This window comes from Mercenaria mercenaria, chromosome 7, assembly GCF_021730395.1.
Source record: "Mercenaria mercenaria strain notata chromosome 7, MADL_Memer_1, whole genome shotgun sequence".
Lineage (NCBI taxonomy): Eukaryota > Metazoa > Mollusca > Bivalvia > Venerida > Veneridae > Mercenaria > Mercenaria mercenaria.
In genome coordinates this window covers 14,511,202-14,534,508 of record NC_069367.1, presented here as the reverse complement: position 1 = coordinate 14,534,508, position 23,307 = coordinate 14,511,202, and the positions used below count along the sequence as shown (strand labels likewise).

Below are 23,307 nucleotides of genomic sequence, written 5' to 3'. Positions count from 1 at the left end.
CATCCGAGGCGATATCGTGTTTGGCTGAAGGCTTGAAACTTGTGGACATAGCACACCTTCAAATATTTGGAAGTATAAACATGATCTCATTTGTTTCTGGCTACATTTGTAAAACAACACCTTATGAAAATTTCAAACATTATCAAGTTTAAACTGAGTTAAACACCATTTGCAAGTATGATAGTTTAACTCTCCTCATTTGATTTTTTTTACAATGAATTTCTATTGTAACAGTTACATATTACCTTTAATTTTAAAATACAGTCGTTTTATCATTAATTGTATCCAGCACCTCGTCCTTAGAACATTCAGTGACATTTGTACAATCGTCTGGGGATTCAACATAGTCGCATGACAAACAACGTGGACCTCTAATTAGATTTCCAGAACCTGAAACAAAAGTTTTCACTTCTTTCCTTTTACTGATTCAGATTCATGCATTTGTCATTTGAATTACGCCAAAACGTGCAAAATGATAAGAAATATTTACTTGTATTCGAGAACATTTTTTTATCCATCAAAGGCCTGCAAAATCTTAATCTAGGTTAAGGCATGTGTTTCATTGTTAAAATTTCAAAAAGGGTACCTTTTACACATTCTTCGAAGTTGCAGAGGTTTTCGTGACATGCATGACTGCAAAATGTGGTTGCACCAGAACCATTTGCTTTAACAGGATTCTGTAAATTTAAAACTGAATATCTGAACGCTGCATTAGTTAAAATTACGAACATTGATACATGTTTCTATCCGCAATCCATTATTTTATAACATTTTTTTGTCAGTCACAAAAGTGGATCCAGAGATACGGTAAGCTCATGAAGCCTGATATTTATATTGATTATTTATTCTTGTATTTTTAGATAAACAGATCCTTTCAGTTGGAAACCTGATTTAAACTAGAACTGTCACAGGAGTGACTTATACCCCCACCATACGGTCTTGTCACAGAAGAGTGGCAACCATCAACCAAGAGAATTTTCAAAAATACTTAGAATAATATAAAACGTAAAAAAAAAATTAATACTTAAAACAAAATTTTACTCGTCTTTGGAGTACTTCCTTTTGGGCTTCCTCGGCACATATAAGTAATACTAGTATATGTGCCCAGGATGAGGGATGAGGTAAATATAAAAATCTCTAATATAAGAGATACACTAAAAATGAATACAAAAAAAAAGTGTCTTACCACACAGAAAAATGTTTTTACTTTTTACACAGGACTAATAATCAAAAAGAAAGAAAGAAAAATACCTAAAATATTGAAGATCTAAATATAGAATTTCTAAAATTTAAGAATTTAAGGGGAAGTAACTTAGTACAAAAGTTTTAAAAGGTTACTTCCCTTTGGCTCTAAGCCAATAAGAATGATATATAGTGAAAATGCATCAAAATTAGTCTTAAATTCTAAGTAAAAGGGGCCATGATTCATGAAAAATTGTTGTCAGAGTTATGCACCTTGTGTCACATGATGTGGGTGATAAGGTGGAACATCTATTTTAAGTTTGAATCAAATCCGTTTAGTTATAAGTGAGATATAGTGAAAATGCATCAAAATTAACCTTAAATTCTAATTTAAAGTGGGCATAATTCATGAAAAATTGGTGTCAGAGTTATGCACCTTGTGTCACATGATGGTGGTGATAACGTGGAACATCTATTTTAAGTTTGAATCAAACCCATTTAGAAATAACTGAGACATAGTGAAAATGCATCAAAATTAACCTTAAATTCTAAGTAAAAGGGGGCATAATTCATGAAAAGTTGGTGTCAGAGTTATGCACCTTGTGCCACATGATGTGAGTGATAAGGTGATAAGGTGATACATCTGAATCAAATCCATATAGTAGTAACTGAGATAATAGATTTCGGGACGGGACGGGCCGGGACGGGCCGGGACGCGACGCGACGGGACGGGACAAAACTGACTCCTATATAGCCCCCCCCCCCCTTCAACCCAAACATGTTTGGGTATAATGAACAGAACAGTAGGTTGAATATGCAAGCCAAAGAGAAGCTAGATGCCCACGAGCAACATGTCTAGCCCGCCATCTGTCAAAAAGACTGATTGCGACAAACATTTCTGCCAAGTTATTTCAGAACACCATCTTCCATGGCTAAACCCAGACAAGAGAAACTATATCAACTTTTGACCTTTGAGTCCTAACTGTGACCTTGACCTTTCAAGTAGTACTAACGCCTAACAGACTGTCTTATTGGGGCAAACATTTAAGAAACCCTCAATCACATCCCGGACAAGAAAAACTGCACCGAGTTTTGACATTTGTCCTCTAAGTTTGACCTTGGCCTTTGAGGCAGTGGTCTGGGAGATGCACGCGATACTCTGTCTCATTGAAGCAAACATTTATGCCAAATACAAACAAAATGCTTTATGCATGGCAAACAAACAGCCAGGACAAGCTCTAAAATGACCATTGACCCCACAGTGTAACCTTTACCTTTAAAATAGGGACCCAAGGTTTGCGCAGAACACTCCGTCTCACCGAGGTGAACATTTACATCAAAGAAGAAAAAGATTGCTACATACTTATCAAAGTTATGAAAAGATCAGACATACCATTGACCTCCAACTGTGACTCTAACCTTTAAGATAGTAAACTGATGTTTTTTATCATGACACTCCGTCTCACCGAGGTTAACATTCATGCCAAATATAAACAAGATTGTTCCACGCATGTTAAAAATAGCGCTTGTCTTATCATTTGATTATGCATAACATTTATTTGGAGAGCTATTTTATCTATGTTTTTACAAACAAAAAATAGAGCCTTATGGAACTTTAATGCTGGTCAAGACAATGCTATGAGGGTAAGATTGGTTAGCATATAGCTGTATGTGAGCCTGTACACAACGAAACCATCTTTCGATCAGAAAATTGGAAAGTTCTACTTAAAGATTTCTGTTGCCTCTCTGAAATGGCTTTTTCTGGCAGTTTTGTTTTAATTAAGATCTGAGCTGAATTGTCAAATCTTAAAGTGCCAAAAAGTAGGCAAAGAGGAATAATGTAATTATGTATAATATCCATATATAGGTTTTGTTGAATGAAAATCTAACATGACAACGTATAATTGACCTGTAGTTTCCTTTTGATGATGCGATGACTAATAAAGTGTAAGACTCCATGACACTTTTCTCCTAAATCCTACATAAAACGGACGGAAGGAGTAGAATTTGTCTTGCAGCTTTCTTAATCGTGCCTTTAAAAATTTGGCGCTTGGTGCTCTGACTTCAGACAAGTTGTTGAGTACATTGGTGAATTATACCTTAGATTACCTTAAATTTATGCTTTATTTGATATGATCAGGTATTTGTTCGCTAATGTTAGAGCCTTTCTCAGTGGGAATTTTATTTACATTCAATTTGTGTTATCTAACTTGTTGAAAATACGGTATATGCAAGGTTGGCATGCCCTAAACGCGTTTAACGCGTTTAACCTCACAACCCCCAGTTTCCGTTATATAGGTTACTGATAGGTCTTTTATTTTGTGTTACGTAAGTTGTCTTGTTTGCTGTTAGCATTTTATCCTCTTCCTCACTCCCCCTATCGCCCCCCCCCCCCCCCCCCCCCCCCCTACTTTCCCCTTGCATTTGCGCTCCCTTGTTTTGGCATCCCCCTTCCCTTTTAATATTAATTAGTTTTCGTGCTCGCTTTTTTGGTTGCCGGAATCCTAAGGCGGTACACGATTGCTTTTTCCTGCTTTTGTGTGTGGGTTTGTGTGCTTGTGTGTCTAAGGCGGTGCCCTACAGTATTGTTGTATCTTACTTGTTAGTTAGTTGGGTGTGGTTTTGTGTGTTGATCTTTAGTACATAAATATCTGCGCTATAGTGGTTTACGTTGTAGTGTAACTGTAATTAAGGAACCTAGCATTCCCTTTGTATATTCATCCTTGTTCTCCTTTCCCTTCAAACTCCCCCACCCCCTTTCCCCTTTCCTCCCCCTCTATCTATACTTTGCCTAAAATTAAATGTACTTGTTGGATTTTTGAAGCTACCCGTCTGTAATATTTTGCCGTTACAGCTTCTTTTTGTTGTGGACCTAATTTGCAAACACGTGGCTATGAGGCTGTGTTTTGGTGCTCTGTGCTTCCAAGATATCTACCTTTACCTATTATCTTTCGAACAAACCCATTACTCGACCAAGATCTGACTAACCACCTTAAATAGAAACTGAGAATTTGTTAAATAAACTTGAAACTTGAATGACCATGCATATGCAAAACGTATAAATATACCGAAAATCTTTACATAAAGTCAATTCATTCAAATCAAATTCAGTATTCTAAATTATCGTGTAACTTACCATTTCCTTTGTACATCCAGTAGTGTGTTTAACATCCCCTGTTAGAAAACCGTCAGCTCTGCCATAGCATAGCTGCATAGAAATAATTAAGTGTTACTCAAATAATGTCATAATGTACTACAAAATTTGCTTCTAAAAATTAGAATAAATAGTTCATCAAAATTTTTTAAACATCTTAGAAACTATTGATACTACATTTTGAAAGTACGGCATATTTTTATCATATACATGAAGTATCTTTACTTTTATTCCAACCATAATTTTTATTTATTTTACGACATCATCCATGTAAAACAACCCATAAAACATGGGTATACATGCAGCTTAAAAGGATACCTCAGCAGATGGACATTTGCTGATGTTGAAGCACGCCTCGTTGGACAAAACATCTTTGCAGGAGTAGCACAGTAAACTGAAGACCTCTTTAAATTGAAAAATAAAGAGAAGACATTTTTTTTATAATATAATTACTTATACATGTACGATAAACAAAAGAAACTGATGTGTTTATAACTGATGTTTGTTCTTTAAGTGAGAACAGCAAACCCGTTGTTATAGTTATTAGCACACTACAGCAAAGCAAATTGTGTCATGAAATAAATAAATGAATATAAAAATTCGAAAAAGACGCATGACAGGGTGAAAAAATGCAGAACAGAAATATGAATCCTATGCATTGACTGTCAGATTACCACAGTAAATTGTTGTATATAGTTAAGTTTTATAATTATCTCTGTAAAAATAAAGCAACACGGCGCTTGCCATTAATCAATAAATAATAAATGATAATTTTTTACTTACGTTTGTTAGCTATGCCAAAGAGAAGAAGTAGAATGCTCGTAGCTGAAAATACAGTTACTAAACTAACAGTATTTACATTCACTACATATTTTGTATAGAATAAAAAAACGTTTATATTAAAAAGAAATAATTTATTGTACAGTAATATCAAAGATGTCCCTTTCCGCGAGATCGCACGCGCGATCTGACGTCCTTCAAATTGGAGACCAAAATTTCAATAAGCACCTAAAGTAATAGCTTAAACTTAATTTTCTGGCGGTAAAAATCAAAATGAATCAACTAGACTATATGTTTTATATGGATTTAAGGACAAAAACTGTAGTTCTATTGGAAGGTTAATTACAAGTAAATTCAAGTGGGTTTCTTTTGGCTGTTCTGTTTAGAAGTTGGAGAGATAGATATGCTGATAATATTTTGATTTTCTGATACTCATGACAAAAATGTTATTATAAGAACTGTGCGATCAAATTGTTATTTTAGAACTTCTTGCAAATAATCAAAACGAACTGCGTGTATCTTTGATAAAAAAGTTAGATCTCTATTCAGTATCAAATATTTTGTTTTAAATTAGGGAAATATTAAACTGTGTTTTAAAGTTAAACAGAGGCAGTTCAAACATAACGAAGCATATACATTTTCTTTTACAGATATCTTGTTAATATCACATCCAAATTTTGTTTACTGGGATGAAGCTCTCTCTCTCTCTCTCTCTCTCTCTCTCTCCTACCAAACTACCTACCTACCTATCTGTCTGCCTTCTGCCTGCCTGTCAGCCTACCAATCCGCCCTACCCAACCTACATACCTACCCCACGAAGCAAGTTGTAAACTTAATTGAATTTAAAGGAAATAAACCATGTCAGTTAAACGCACGATTTGAATATCACATGCAAAATCATTTACCTATTCACTACATGAAAACGTAAAAAAGAAATCTGACATGCCAGTTAAAGTGAGCAGTCTTGATAATTCAAACGTCTATAACACTTGGTTATTCAAGTTTTATTCAATCGAATTCAGACAAACGTTATCCAATTGAGCAAGATTTGTAGATTAGCACAATTGAACTGCATTATAACAGTATAAAATTTCGAGTAGGACGGTTATGTTAGTATGTAAATATACACTGGGATGGTCCCTTCTACATAAAATCTGTAAATGTCAATTATTTTTGCTGTGGATTTTATGAATTACTTATAAATAAAAGTACTCAATTAGCGTGGCATTTATGACTTAATTCGTTCTACAATCTATCGATCGTCTTTTAATATTTAAAATTTAAGGAAAAATAACAAAATGGCTTATATAATTTGTCTAATGTACTTACCAAACATGCTTATCTTAACATAGTAAAACGTCCTCTGATAAGCAAACTACGAATGACGCTATAAACCTACAGAGTTTTAACCTTTAAAGACTGATAAACTCCCTAAGTGAAGTCATGTTTCTATACACATGTACACAATTTCGTGACTGTTCTTCAGAAAGTTAATTTAGCTAAACATTGTCTTATTTAAGAGCTCCACTTTCCAGTTGATGAGAAAAGACCGGCTAAAAGCAGATAATTTAACAATTAACGTCAGCTAGAAAAGTTTGTGTCCCATCAACAGGGTCACGACCCAAAGTAATCTTACAATAGTTCGAACTGTTGCAAAATCCGTTAAGGAATTTCCTTTAACATACACGAGCTCGTCGGATTGATTCAGCATTTAATATAACACGTGATCACAGATATGCGACTTCAAGTGTGTGTTCCGGAAATCACGACTTTGGTATATACGAGTCAATATGTTGGTGCGTCAGTGCCTTTTTGATACACTTGAAAGGATGAATGGATTGAGTTTGTTTTGTTTTGTTCACATACAGGTGGATGATGATTGTGGTTACAATCCTCCTATATTTGCAAGACTTATATGGCCCCCTTTTGACCTTCAACAATATGTTGATGACAGTTCGATAACTCTTGATAGGATGAGTGGATTTGATTTAGTTTCATGGCAACCGTTATAAAATGGAGGTTCTGTTCGATTTCGGTTACAATACATCTATTGCCGGCAAAACTACGGCCCCTTTTCGACTTAAATTTCAGCAAAATGTCGATGACCGTACAATAGAATAGACTGTTTTTAGTTTGAGTACAGTTTATAGAATGCAGTTAAAACCTATCATAACTGGCCGATGGCCCATTTTTGACTGAAAATTTTACAAAATGCCGATGTCCGTTCAATAGAATTGGTTGAATTTAGTTTGGGTACATCTTATAGAATGCAGTTATAATCTACCATAACTGGCGGATGGTCCATTGTCGACTGAAAATTTTACAAAATGTCGATGTCAGTTCGATAACTTTTGAAAAGTTTAATGGATTGAATTCAGTTTTGGTACATGTATAGGAATATGAAATTCAGGCCAAGTTTCATTCAGTTACTATTAATACATTTTGGGGGAGTTATGGCTCTTTTTGTGACCTGAATGTGCATAACAGACATTTACATTGTATTTCGTACAGTGTAACGGCGGTACAATTTAGCCGAAAGGCCAACAGTTCTAGTTCATTTTGAAAGTGTAAGACCACAGGACATTTGATAGGTCTCTTTGACGGTTTCTCGTTTATGTTGAAATGTAGGTGTCTTATTAATTAAAATAAGACAATTTATGGCAATGATTGAGATAAGGGAAATGAAAACAAGCTTTGGATAAGATCATACTAAACCGAATAGCGTCTTGAAAGTATACAAAAGCGTACTGATTTTCGTCATGCTTCTTATCGTATAGTGCTTTTAAGGTTCCAATTTTATTTGGTTATTAGGTATGTTGTCACTAGAGTCAAACGCGATCCCTTCTCCGCGGTACTGCAATCTAAGGTTACAACTTGCTTTTTGTCCGTACCTTTCCACACCCTACGTTACGGATGTTGTTGCGAATGTACTTTGTGTTACATCTCTATTTTGAGTTTTTACAACAACGTAAGGTTTGTTCTGTCTTTTTATTCCAGTATCGATTCCTGTGTGACAGGTTTGGGTAGATGTACAATGTTTCAAATGCCTCTTCTATTTTTCACTTTTATATTTACACTCATGCTACTTAATGACATTTTTGTCTAATTGACATTATACATGTAGTGTACATCTGAATGACAAGTCTCAGATACAAGAACAGACATGTTAATTTTACATGCATTGGTGTCCGAAAGTTCGAGTAATAACTACCATGCATAAAGTTGAATGGTTCCTAATTCCTGCGCCTCCTGCAATTGTGCTTCATTTAGAAAGCTTTGTCTTTAATAAGAAAAAGTTGTTATGGTAATATAATACTAGTATAATACTGGACTTACACTGAAAAATTGCTGTATTACTACTGGTAATACAATTGAAATCTGAGATTGCTATGAAATGATATTGTTTTAAACAGACAGGAGAAAATTCCCCCTGCCTTTAAAGTATCAACTTTGTTTACCTGACTGACTTTGAATAAATCAAAAACAATTTGTTCGCTTACTACAATTATTAAGATTACGGGTATTTTGGAAACATTTTAGAATTTTGAAACAAAGGACCCTACTTTATACAATTTAGTTGTACTGTAAATGGTACATTTTCATAATTGATGGCATCCATTAATGTTGCAAAACAACCCGTGTATTGCTAAATCGTAACTCCAACTATTCCCTTAAAAGGAGATTCCATGCTGTATGCTCCTGATAATGAATGTCATTAGTTCCCAGTTTCTTTGTTAGTAAGACCATAGACTGACTGACTATACATTGAAATCCGAAGTTCTACCTCTTGTAATACTGTTGCCAGTTTGATACCAAACATTATTTTCTATTGTCAGTTGTTTGAGTTATAGTCATACTAAAGCCAGTATGTTGCAAGATTTATTTCAAATGTTATGACAAGTTTAGTCTATTGTCAGTTTGGCGATAGACTGGTAAGAAGCTGTCCACACACTGGAATGTCCGAAATGTCAAATATGGTCATTAAGTTGCCAGTTCGTTGCCAGTTTTTTTCTCTATTGTCATGCGGAAGCAATCCTGATGTCAGATGTGTAGAGAACACTAAGTTGATCTATCCATGGATTACAGCAAAGACATTATATCATAGTCTAAAATGCAGTTGATGGAAACCATTTGATCTAAATGATAACTAATCTCACTACTAGTCAACCCACCAGAACGAAATGGCAGAAATCTACTGATGAAGAAAGGATAATTACTTTTGAAGCTGACACACGCACAGAAATGGAAACATATTTATCACAAAAAATATTTCATTTCGTTAAAAAAAGCTACCCTTTTAGACGCATATTTAACTTCAATACTCATACCGCTTATACTAAATTTGCATATTCAGTACGCATGAAGACATCTACTCATCAGTCTCATGCACACATTAAATGAAGTAAACAACTCCTATAGGTATCACACAGTATTATGGCGTTTTGAAATGTAAACAAAGAAAAGAATAATAAAATATAAAGACCATATACGATGTATCAGATGCAGAACACTAATTCCTCGTTGGCCAGTCGTTCGTACTCTTCGTAGCGAGTTCGATTCCCAGGCCCGTTTAATTTTTATTTCTAAAACTTTATATAATTTCTTTTTTACAGTTACGTTCGAGGAAGACAGCTCAAGTTAGTTAATGTTGTTCCAGCTTTTTCTATTAATTGAAATTTGTCATTACTAACGCGTAATTATACATTTAAAGAGGCATACCCTATAACTTGGTGCACCCGAAAACCGCCCGAAACTGGTTTATAACAGAGAAATTATAATTTTACTTCTGCAGACGTTAATAACAAAACAAACGTGTATTGTCGCTATTCTTGCATAAAAATGTGATGACTTAACGATTCCGGTTCATTTTTAATTACCATTCTGTTGTTCTTAGAAATGGTAAACATGTTTTAAATATCCATAACCGGGGCCCAGAAATCAACAACACTACCAAAAGCATACGCTTGAACTGAAGGTTTTAAAACATTTTTTTATTTCCCGTTATTACAAACGTGACATTACCCATAATTTTGCATATTACTTGAAACTTTTGTAAACATGAACAAAATTTCAAGAATAATAACTTACATTCGGTTTATTTTAAGGGTTCGCATATTGCTACATTCACAGTTCATACAGAAATGCGGAAGGGGTGCATATTCAAGAAATCGATGGTGGGAAAATAAAAAACATATTCCTAAACTGATATAATACTGATGGACACCTGTAATATTCAGTATTTTGTGGATAAGGATGTGGTACTATGAATGTAATAGGAAAACAGAGGTCTTTGTGAAAGTACATTCAACACAAAATATTAAGCTTTTGTATAAGGAAAAAACAGGTTTTTTACAATAACAGTGTTCCAAATAATGTTGAAGGGATGAGATTTTCTTTCTAACACACCAGGTTTGCTTAAACATGAAAAAATTTAACGCCACGTCATTTCAGCTCGGGATGGACGCCATATTTCTCATTGATAAAAATGTAAACAAAAAAAATCAGAGTGGGATTAGCATTGCAAGGGCATAACATGACATTCTACACAATGAATACCTTAGAACAGACATAAGATGCTACACAGGTCAGGCGGGTTAAATGCATAATGACGATCACTTGAAATTCATCTTGAAAAGGTGGTTAATTTTAGTTTATTTACATGGTTTTTAATTTTCCCACGACTTCTCGGCGATTCACTGCAAATGTATTACTGCGCCGGACGAAAGGTAACTCTAATAAACAACGGGAGACAACTTAGGTGTCAGCACGTGTACGATTTTTAAAAAAACATGTCGATGATTATAATTTCTTATCAAATAATGAATCCTATTCAGATATTCGTCTTTAATATTAGAAAATTATTAATTTCTGTGGACATTTGTCAAAAAATGTTACTTACATTGAACTACTTTGCGCATCAAACTGGTTTCCGCTTCAGTTGTGAGGCACTTCCATTATACTTTTTGACAACAATAACAAAACACAAAATGAATCAATAAAATCACTTATAAACCGACTGCTACTTAAAGCAGTGTAAGTAAAGTTGTTGTTACAAAATTATACATGTTCGTTACGTTATGAGATAAAGTTTATCTTGAACTGCATAATCCATTAATTACGTTTAGATGATATTGCATTTACAACTTATTTGACCCAATTTTTTACGTGAATGACAGCATTCTCGTGCAACTCGTGCAAACAGAGTTATGAAAAGTATGGTGGAGAATTCAAGGACAAATTATAAATGACATTAAAGTGAGGATAACTGTATATTCGTCCAGTTTTGATCATTGACATGCCTGCTGTGTATTAGTAAATTTTGTGAACAAGATTAGAATGTTACTTTTGCACATATACACATTGATTGGACCTCTCAACCAAATTTCATACCTTATTTTAGGGATTTTTAAGACAATACATTTTCAAAAGTTTGTTGAATGTGTTTTGATATTTAAGTGCATTGTAGTTCATGAATACCAAGTTAAAAATTAATAATGGCAACATTTCTAGGCCCTTATTGTAAGCCACTAGACTTCTGTAACGATAAATGTTTAATGTATTAATGGGAATATACTCTTTTAGTTTTGGAATGTGGCATTCCTTGACCACCGTATCTTTTCTTATGCACTACTTTGTAAACAAACTAAATAATGTGTTTTAGCTTACATATGCGAAATGAAAAGCAAGACAGTGACCATATTTCACATTCTTTCTTTAAAATTAGAATCTGTAGGTCATTGATAAATGTTTGGACAAGGTGAAGCACTATTATTTTCGCACCAAAAAGTCTTAATTGTTGACTTTGAATGTACACAATAAGTCTTATGTAATTCAACAATAACTTTCTTGTTTCAGTTTTCTCATTTTTATTTTAGTGAGCAATCCTTTGTGTACTTATAACAGTTGAAACAGTATTCATTTCATGTACCAAAACCTTGTACTTTTTTGCAGGTAAATTTTATCATACCCCACCCACTTTTTTCTAATTTCAAAGTATGCGTCCCCTTAAGTACGAAAACACTTCGTGTACGGATTAGTAAGAACGCAGTGAATAGCTTTCAAGATTTATATGAATTCTGCTAGAAATTAGATAAAAACATACCGACTGATACTTCCCAAAAACATTCATGATTCCTAAAAACAAACAATCGCACAAGTTGCACGCAATTCAATACTTTCAGGGTTATCAACAAATTGAACGACGCTAAATTATGTTTTAAAAAAGGGGTGTAAACAGGGGCAGAAGCGAGTAAAGACAGTGCATTTTTTAGTAGCAAACTGATGCAACAAAGCATACTATGGATTAGAATGCATCTTTTGTGCTATAAAAAAGAGGTTGTTATGGAAGGATCAAGACACAGATATCAGATATCAGTTTGCGCAAGGATGTATGTCCGTCCCAGGAAAAGCATTTCAAAAATAAAAATAGTGTATTATTAGCACGGGAATTGCCTTGTTTGTATACGATTTTTCTCCCGTTAATACAAAAAAGTGGGCGGATTCAGTGAAAAAAGTAGTTTATGCAAAAATGTAATCTAACATACAACTTCCCCACAAAATTTGGACAGAGAACAACAGTTCGGATGTATTCTCTCTGGTCAAATTGTCGCAGAGATCGAACTCGCAAAATTTTGATTGGCCCAACTGAATTGGCTAACAGGCTGCTGATGTTTTGTTTGTTTAAACTAAACTTTAAACCTTCTTATAAAATAAGAAAGATGTTCATGAATGAGAATTCTGTTTTCACCACTTCGTTCTCAAAAAAAAGAGAAATTGTTTTATACACATAGAACTACGGAAGAGCATAAGTGCGAGGTGTTTGTTATTTATTAACTCGAAATTTTGAGTTACTAACTACAAGTTGATGTGTAGGTCCTGGCGTATCCATCGGGTAGCCCTACAGGGTCATATGATTAAGATGACAGGGCAGCGTTTGCTTAAAAATATATCACTATTTAAACCATGTTTAAGTCTGGAAGGTTTTCGACCTAGTTTGAGACCATATGGCAAGGAAATATAGACATACCCTACTTGAACGTGTAGTAATGAGTATGACCAAGACTGGGTACTTGGATAGATGTAGGTATTGAGGAGAGGTCAAAGAAGGTGACCTGGAAGTAATCAAACTTGGAACATTTCACTGTTTTGACCATATCTGGAAGGTTTTCGACCTAGTTCGAGCCCCTACCACTTGAACATACTATACATGTAAATAAAGGTATATATCCTGGATAAAGTTTGAAATCTGGAGTAGTTCTAGAGGCTACGGAGTAGGTCATACATTGATGTATGGTAGTATATGTTCAAGTCGCTACATGCTGGGTACAATATATGGATGTGTAGATAGTTGATTCCACTTCGGAGAGTAAAAGTCGTCCACTACATTTTTGGCCTTTGACAGACGGACAGACGTTCAAATTTTGCGGATAAAAAATGGCAAGATACGAAGTCGAACTTTGGTGTTATTAACTTGAAATTTCGACTTAGTAGCTCGAAATTTCGACTTAGTAACTTGAAATTTCGATATACGTAACTCGAAATTTCGAGATATTAAATTGAAATTTCGACTTAGTAACTCAAAATTTCGAGTTACTATATAAATAATATGCACTTGGCACTAATGCTCTTCCGTATAGAACAATTTATATAACTTACATATTTGTAATTTGTTTTTTATTTAACATTGATTTCAATCAGGTGGTGTCCTTTCAGTTCTCATATACATAGGCTTCAATGACATGCGCTTTATTTTCACATGCGCTTTATTTTCACTTGGTGTAATGTTTGTTTTTCACCAATGAGAGTAGGTGATTTAATTTTATTTATTTTTTTCTGAAATATTATTTTTTATACAACTAATGTAGATCTTAGTATAATCAATCTAAAGTATAATCAGATAATCTACAACCGGAGCTATTTGGTATAAAAGCGCTGCATTTTGATCATCACAAAGTTTTCAACCAACTCTAGGACATGCTTGAAAAATGTTTGTAAAAATACGTATAACATCATACACACTGACTTATTAACCTGTAAACCTGGCTGTTATCGGGTCATTCTAAAAATAGACAGAGATACACTGTTTTTTAAATGACACTGTGCGGACTTATAATAGTAATGACAGTTTTATGTGTTTTTATATGTTAATAAAGTACAACCGATACAAAATTTGCTTGACTTTACCTCATGTTAACAGTTGGTTTAATTCACCTTGAAAGTATTTCACACTTGATGCAACCAGTATAAATGGTGTTTAAATAAAAACAAAGTCGCTGAATCACGGAGACATGTTAAAGGAAGTGGTTGTAGTTTTAAGCGGAATGCTTCTCGGTTATTGGCTGATAGAAGATTTTAATCCAGGTAGGTGATACACCAACTGTCAAGGGACAGGACGTAAAGTGGTTGCACAATTACTTCAAGCGAGCAAAATGGTTGCAAACTTACAAAATGGCGGATATTTGCTAAAATTATCGCACGTCCGTTTGTTTTTGTGTGTTTTTTTATATCAAGTAAGTGGGTTTCTATGGTATTTTGAACTTTACGGATATGTGCATTGCGTCAGTTCTATATCTGCGTTACACTCGGTTTCGAATTGTCAAAGTTATTGAAGGTAAAAGATGGGTCATGTCCATGTTTTGATATTTGAACGAGCTCGTTTCTTGCCGATTTTTTAATCATTATGATCAAACCAGCCTGTTCTGGAACCCTTCAACGTGAAAAGACAACTGATTGTGAAGACTGTTTTAAAAGATTGGTTCTACATGCTTCTTAGATTGTTTTATACTCAAATATATCTTGTTCAAGCTTTTTTTGTTGCAAACTTGTACTTCAAACAATTTCGGACGGAAACTTGTATTTGGAAAATAATGTCTCGGAACATGTATTTTGTTACTTGTACACATTTTGTCCTGATCAGGGTTGTACATTTTGTCCAGCATCATGCAGCCCGTTGATGTTTTAAAATAATTTGTTTGAATAAAAACCTTGTCATATTTTCATGAAACTTGATAGATAGTATTGCGCGAATTACAATTGAATGCACTGATTATATTAGACTCTATATAAAACGATCTCGTTAAACAATAAATTTAAAATAAATTTAATGTTCTTTCATCTGTAAGGTTTAAGACACGCTTCTATCACATAAAAAGGTCCTGATATTTAGCAATCGAAAAGAAAATGTGCAATTAATGGCACAATGAAGAGGTGACGGATATACATATTTTAAAAAAGAGATGAACCATTTGTTTAAACTGTGCAGCCACTTCACGTCCTGCCCCTTGATATGTACATGTATATAAGTATATATGTTGAGGCCGCGAGACAAAGTTAAAAGCTAGGTGCGTATCTGTGTACCTTTTCATAAAACACTAGAGTAGTGTACGGATATCCGCTCCTGGAACTTCTGTAATTTGAGTACGTCATACTGTGTATTTGACGTATATTTGGAGTCTATGAAACGTAAAAGAAAACCTTGTTCATACTTGAAAAAATCTATTTTACTTGATGTTCATATATGCCTGAACCAGATCAGCATATTGTTCACTGTGTCTGGGTAGAGCGGATCACAACTAAAATTGTGTACAAATTATGAGAAAAGAAGGTTTTCCGACATGTTTTAGAAAATACAGGTGACGTGTTTACATTGGCTCGTTTAAAGTTCCATAAGGTTTTTAAATGTATGTTAAAACACGTAAAGTAGGTGTCCATTTACTAGTAGATGTTATGCACAATTATATTTTAACGACAATTAGTGAGACGTGACTTATCCGCTATCCTCGGTGTTTACCGCTGTATTGTTATGAACTAAAAGTGCAGGCACGCCTTGGTGCATAAAGTTGATCTATACATACATAATTCACAATTCACTCGATATTTACTTAAACCAAAAGTACGTGTTTTAAGTTTCATTTTTTCTTTTAAATCCAGCCAGACTTAATAGCAACTTTTTTGTATTAAATCTCTTTTAGTTTATTAATAAGTAAAGACACATTTTATCCCGCGCAATATGACTTGACGTTTTTATCATTTATCAGTTAAGAAACAAGTGTAAAACTCAGCCGTTTATTTACATATGTACTTGTATCTACCCGTTAATACCGTAGTCGTACCACAGTACATTAACCGTACCAATATGCGCTTTTAATTGCAGACTACTTCATACGTTTATTGTGTAGCACCATTTAGTCATTTTCCAATTATTATCGTATCGTTTTCCATTCCATTTTGTAATTAGTATCATGCTTACAAATGGATATGAGTATTGTATACGTTTCAGCCGAACTAAAGGGAAAGCGAGTCTTTATCACAGGGGCATCCACTGGAATTGGCGAACAGTTAGCATACCAGTTTTCCAAGATTGGCGCAAGTGTTGTCATAACTGCAAGACGGGAAAACAAATTAAAAGAGGTAATTAAACTACACTGATCCTATTCCGCGGGTTTCCTAGTTATATGTATAGCTAGTAGTCCAGACTTCATTGTGTTAAATAGTTCTTTCATGAGAATGCTAATTTTATGCATTACAGCTCGGAGGCGTAACATTTTAACATTTTCGATTTGTACAAAACTTTAAAATGAAATCAAAAGACTACCTACATCCCTTTCTACCCAATCTAACTTTAAGATATCAGAGGAAGAATTTCATAAGTTTCAGCAGACAAGACGGCTTCAAATACAATAAATATTTGTTGCTTATACTCCGTTGTTCTACGTATCGAGCTTTTTGGTACGAATGCCTATATCTTGAGTCTTTCTATTGAGCAGGATGGACAAACTAATCACAGCTGTCTAATTTCTAATTTCGATGCTCGCAGAGAAGATCAGCAACATGAACTTGCTGGATCCCTAAATTTCATAAACAACATTTTAAAGCTCGTTTCATAGCAAATTAAGCACTTGTACCACAGCTACGTCGTCTAACCTTTGTCCTCATGCTTTACTGCTGGTAAAGCCACCAAGTAGAGATATGTCATAAAGTGATTGAAAACTTTGGTCAGTAAAACATGCCGACAAAATCCTGGTTAAATTTGAATTTTATAATTGTAATGTTTTGTACAAAAAACAAGGAAAAATATCCAATATGGAAAGCCACGTACAAAAAAACGCAGCCTCCTGAAAGGTTAATCCAGCACGCGGACGTGTTCACGATCAACACACACATACACACACAAAGCAAACACACCAACACTCACACCCTTATACAAAACAAACACACTAGGGCATATCGAACAAATATTTAACAACCTTTCAGGATAATCTGGATGATATTTTAGACATGGATAATTTGGAGATTTTGTTTTAGTTGTTGATACTATTTATCACAACGAGTTTCCGTTGCTTGATTTTAGTTATCATGCATCGACTTTTCTATGTACTGCAGGTTACAGAACAATGCCGTAAAACTGGATCAAGAGAACAGGTTTACGACTACGTTGTCGCCGATATGACAGAACTGGATTCTATAGAAACTGTCGTCGAGGTTGAACAACTAGATAAAATTTTCTAGAGTTTATAGAATGGTCTGGAGAAGAGATAATCCATAATGATAGAAGTTTGCAAATATTTATGAAGTGTAAATGAAATGCATATTGAAAGATTCTCGAAATCAGTAATATGGTCCTTTGTTTCCTTCATTCTAGTAGAGTGTTAAATAGTCATGAGAAATATAATTGACATACATTCGTAGTACTCATTCTTGAAACTTTATTTCTGAAAAATATTTTTGAAGTGGGAATAATCTTCTCCTGAGCACTACCATTCTCATTGTCTTTCATTTATCTTGCAGGCTGCTGTCCAAATGCTTGGTGACCTTGACATCATAGTGTTGAACCATGTCTTTTATTTGCCTCTTACTTTTTGGACTGGTTCGAAACAAAATCTATCATCAATTAAACAAGTTATGACTGTGAACTTCGAATCGTACATTCATCTTGCGTCCTACGCACTTCCTCACTTGGACAAAAGTAACGGAAGAATTACAATCGTCAACTCCATATGCGGTATAATTTTTCATTATATACCTATTTAAAACATTGTCATGACGTCACTCCTTTGTTCTCGCTGTACTGTATTTTTGATATTGGACTGCTTTCAATGGGACTTAGTACAGTATTTTCCACGTGGAGTCCAATATTATTTTAATATTGGACTGTGTATTTAATATTGGACTGCACGAGGAAAACGATTTATATACAGAATTAATGTTTTCGTGTAGTCCAATATTTATCAATACATGTAGTGAAATTCCATATAGAAATATTATAATCAAATGAAAGCAGTCCAATATAATAACACAGTACTGATAATAAAAAGGAAAATTAATATCAAAACTAAGTTTTATGTATAGATCTAGATGCATAATATATATGGACAAAATCGCAAAAAGTTAAAAATAGCATTATACATATTTTGCATGCATCAACGTAGTCTTACTCCCTAAACAACAACTTCCTAGAGCAACAACTTCCTCAATATTGTTCACGTTTCCAGTTTCAAAAATTGTCCAAGAATATGTTGCTTTCTGCACAGGAGACTGAAATTCTATCTGTAATGTTCCAAAATGGCTAAATATAAAAATGACCCCTCCTATATATATAAAAAAGAACAGGAATGAAACAAAACCGTACCCCGCCCACTTTGTGTAAACAAAAAACTTCGAAAAACAGCAAAGCATCTCTATATGAGCGGTCTTATTTTGAAGAGGACAAAAAATATACTAGAAACACTGCTTACTGTAAACTGTCTTCCTTTTAACTAACACAAAATCATCATTTTCAATACCTTTTCGTTCATCGCCGAAACCATTGCGTGACGTCACATATACATGTACCTGTTTCACAGCCTCGCAGTTAATTCGATGTACTTTCACTTCGATAAGAAATAAAGGTAAGATATTGTTTATGTTCTATATTTTATTGTTCATTTTTCCATGAATAAAAATTATATATTTGCATTTGTTTGTCAATGTATTCAACTAATATTTTCAAAACAAAAACGTAAACAAAAGGGGAAGTAACTCCATTATTCACTGGAGGGAAATTTAAAAATTGGAAACTTCCATAGTGACTATTTTTTATTATGGCAGATAACCTGAGCGCTGCGATATGGTATGGAAATCCTGTGTTTTTTATAAAAATGTTGCATTTGACCCTTAATTAGTTATGACACATCGAAGTGAAAGTACATCGAATTAACTGCGAGGCTGTGAAACAGGTACATGTATGTGACGTCACGCAATGGTTTCGGCGATGAACGAAAAGGTATTGAAAATGATGATTTTATGTTAGTTAAAAGGAAGACAGTTTACAGTAAGCAGTGTTTCTTTTAGATTTTTTTGTCCTCTTCAAAATAAGACCGCTCGTATAGAGATGCTTTGCTGTTTTTCGAAGTTTCTTGTTTACACAAAGTGGGCGGGGTACGGTTTTGTTTCATTCCTGTTCTTTTTTATATATATAGGAGGGGTCATTTTTATATTTAGCCATTTTGGAGCATTACAGATAGAATTTCAGGCTCCTGTGCTTTCTGTTTAAAAAGCGGTTTTATTAGACCGATCATGATAATTCTTTGAGGCCGTACTGTCAATGGCCTTTATGATTTTGTGAAGTTTACATGAAATGTCATAATACTTTTCAAGTAATGCTCCGGACAAGCCTTATTTTGTATAATAAAGGGAGATAATTCAAAAGCTAGGTAAGGTAGAGTTATGGTCCTGTAACACTCCTCTTTGTCTCAATGGCCTCTATGATTATGCAAAATTTTAATAAAATGCCGTTAATACTTTTCAAGTTATACTACGGAACGGGCGGACGGACGGAAGGACGGACAAAGTGTCAACTATATTCTCGCCTTTCGGGAAGCATAAAAATAATAGTAATAATCATTTACGATTTACGAAAGTTAAGTGAAGCATTACATCCTCGTATACATAGCTCATTTTTGTTATGTCACAATCCATTTTTTCTGAATTTATCCATACATCTGTACATAGAAAAAACTAAACAAATGCTTATACGTTTATGAATGTGCATGTAAACCCCTGAAAATGATTTGAGCCGCGTCGTGAGAAAACCACACAGTGCGTTTGCCAGGCTGGTTACATTGTCCGATCGGGCTTTCGACATAAAAACTAATATTTCTTGAAAAACAGTAAAGATATTTCTTTCAAACTTGCTCTATTTATTAAGCATTTCATATGATACAAAGCGAAACAAAAATAACTTTGTTGCCTTTAGTTTTGGTAGAATTATTTCCCCTTTTCAATAGGATGGTTTTCGCATGGTGCAGCTCATGTTTTTGTTGTCGGTATTGATCGTTACAGTTTATGTTTATTTGAGTATTATATTCGTATTGAAAAAAAATGTAAAAATAACAGGATGTTCATAAACCTTTCAAAATATAAACGTTTATAGCACCCTACTAAGAACAAATTGCCTTCATTTCTTGTGTTTGATGCCAGTATGAAGCATTTGTTCACATTTGTTCAGTCTGTGAGACTGCCTATTGGAAAAGAAAAACAACTGCAATTAAGGGACACATGTACTTACATGAACCTTAGTTTTGCCGAAATATCTTTTAATTTTGTACTCGTATATTCTATTTCTGCTATTTTTTATGAAATACTGAGATTTTAGTGAAAATAAATCTAATAAATTCAAAGTGAATGATATCAAATATATTTTTCAGTACTACAGTTGGGACCACATTAAACATCCATTGTGATAATAACTTAAATAAGAGTAGCTTCGAGTGCATAGAAAAAATTCATATTGAAAGCAAGTTTTCCTTAGTTTTCAGCTTCCGCCTGGCTGTTATGTTCCGTGTATTAAACGGTTTAAAGGAACGAAAATAATATCACAAGTTTAGAATGGCTTTGACTTACCAGTAGCTGTATCCGATAATATATTAAAATTGTCTGTTCTGTATAAGTCTTCTTGCACTAAATTTGAAGATTTTCGGGCAAATTCATGTACAACCCAACAAAAACTGTCATTGAACTAATAAATCACAACAGTATATTGCCAGGCGTGTAAACAAACAACCCATTTTCTCATTTAGTGCACATGCAGCAATCATTTTCTCCAGCTGTCCGATTCCAACTACGCTTTCAGTGAAACATTATCCTAATTCGCCATACCCTTGTAAATTTTAATTTGGCAAAGCAAGTTTCCTTGCTCACAGTTAAATAAAAAGAACATAATCACTTTACCCTTGACATGAATTAAAATAAATCCAGTTTTTTTTTGTTTCTAAAATGTCACAAAATTTCTTTCCTCCCACCACCACTTGTGATAATACTACTGCTTATTCCGTACATGTGTAAACACAATTAATAGCATGACGAGAATCCCGGGCTAAAGAAAGTCCAATATTACGAAGGCGAGAAACCCGAGAAAAACGCAGTCATGCATTATGAGAAAAACGTGCGTAAAATAGTCATGAGGTTCTACTGAGTATTTCATAATCATATAGCAACTGTTATTAAATGCGGTAAAGTGAATAAAAACCGAATTAATTTAAGAAAATTTAACGTCAATGGCTTATACGTATTTTCTTATTGGTTATGCCATAAAAACAATGTTTTAAGTAAGATATAAGCCTCAAACGATCCAATATGTAAAATACTGGACGGTCCTCTGCGTTGACGCGCTTCGGACAGTCCAGTATTTTACATATTGGATCGTTTTCGTCTTATATCCTATACATAAATTCAGCTTGAATTTCATAAGTATATATAAACTAGCAGTAAAAAATCCGCACTATACATTTTGTATTGTACAATGTATGTTGCCGGACTACTTTCATTTAAGGCGTAAAAAAATTATTTGTTTCCGGTATCCCGACCTACCCTAAATTTTTGGTCCGACCCTAGATGTTTTTATGGCCTTGGAGAATAATTGTTTCAACTTTTTGATAAAAAAATGCAAAACTGCACTTTTTATGCTTTAAACATGGTCAGTGATGTTAGAAATCAACTAACTGATGCTCTAAAGGCATAACTCTCCTATTTGTATTCATTTTTTGATACAAAAATATTTTCAGAAAAGTCTCCCTTAATAAAAAAAAATCAAAAAAAAAATATTTTTCCGACCTACCTACCCTATTTTTTTAGCATGTTACCGGAAACAAAGAATTTTTGTAGGCCTAATATGCATGACCTGACACAGTTCTATAAATAGCGCATACAGAAACTTCACTCATTTCTATTTTAACATTGACACACATTTGAAGATTTCGTTCAATAGCAAAACAAAAAACAAAAAGGTGAGTGTATATAATAAAATAGTTATTACAACATGAGCTAGATCTGGGATTTTGTATTTGACTTTCGTGGATTTTGCACAGACGATTCAAACTCTGCGCGCCTCGTGATATCCAAAAATTCACTCGAGCCGAATACAGCATCCCAGATCGAGCTACTATTGTAAATACACTTTTGTATTTAGTAATTATGTTAATGAGAGGTCTCATAATAGAATAATTTGTATATATTTTCTGAACAGTACGCTTTGCTTAAAGTTCTGAATTTGTACAAATAGCAAACTATTTTAAGGTGATTGACCCGCAATGACAATCAGAACCTTCTTTTTGATAACATATTTTCCGTAACCTGACTTGTAGCGCAAAACGTGTCTAAGGTCCTCCTCAGATCAGCGACTAAGTCCTCTTATAAAAAGTACATGGTTTCATATACTTCATAATTTTACATTTTATGAAAGTTTAGAATAATCGTGAAATTGTGACATTCAAGATTTCATACGTCATGATTTGCAGTAATATGATTTTATTTAAATCTTGAACTTAGCCTTTCATATTTTCATACTTCATGATTTAACAAAATTTTAGAACATCGTGAAATCGTGAAGGGTGCAGCTGATCTTACGTATTTACTGCAATAAACAATTTGAAATATATTTACAATATCAATATCTGACATAGATGTTTGCAGTTTTATGCAGCATATTCAGAAGCACCTTTGAAATAGAAATTTAATCAGAGATGGTCATATGATAATTCATGAAATGAAGTTACATCATCTTTTTTTCAGGCAAGTTTGCTGCATCCCTCACTGCATCTTATAGTGAAGCAAAATTTGCACTGGATGGATTTTTCAGCGCACTACGTCAGGAATTAATGACACATAATAGTGGAATTTCTATAACACAGTGTGTTTTAGGGTATATTAGTAAGTAG

At 34.0% G+C, this 23,307-nt stretch overlaps 2 protein-coding genes across 2 annotated transcripts; one reads left to right on the top strand and one right to left on the bottom strand.

Annotated features, from left to right (window-relative positions):
• Positions 1-253: 253 nt before the first annotated feature.
• LOC123554867 (low-density lipoprotein receptor 2-like) lies at positions 254-6,452 on the bottom strand. Its single transcript, XM_053547048.1, has 5 exons — positions 6,446-6,452; positions 4,655-4,740; positions 4,319-4,390; positions 587-677; positions 254-390 (listed from the first exon to the last, which is right to left on the bottom strand). Exons 1-5 carry the CDS (start codon positions 6,450-6,452, stop codon positions 254-256), a joined length of 393 nt encoding a protein of 130 aa, XP_053403023.1.
• A 7,781-nt stretch (positions 6,453-14,233) lies between these two features.
• Positions 14,234-23,307, top strand: LOC123555597 (hydroxysteroid 11-beta-dehydrogenase 1-like protein). Its single transcript, XM_053547047.1, has 5 exons — positions 14,234-14,476; positions 16,395-16,525; positions 17,498-17,596; positions 17,903-18,116; positions 23,162-23,307. Exons 1-5 carry the CDS (start codon positions 14,404-14,406, stop codon positions 23,305-23,307), a joined length of 663 nt encoding a protein of 220 aa, XP_053403022.1. The 5' UTR covers positions 14,234-14,403.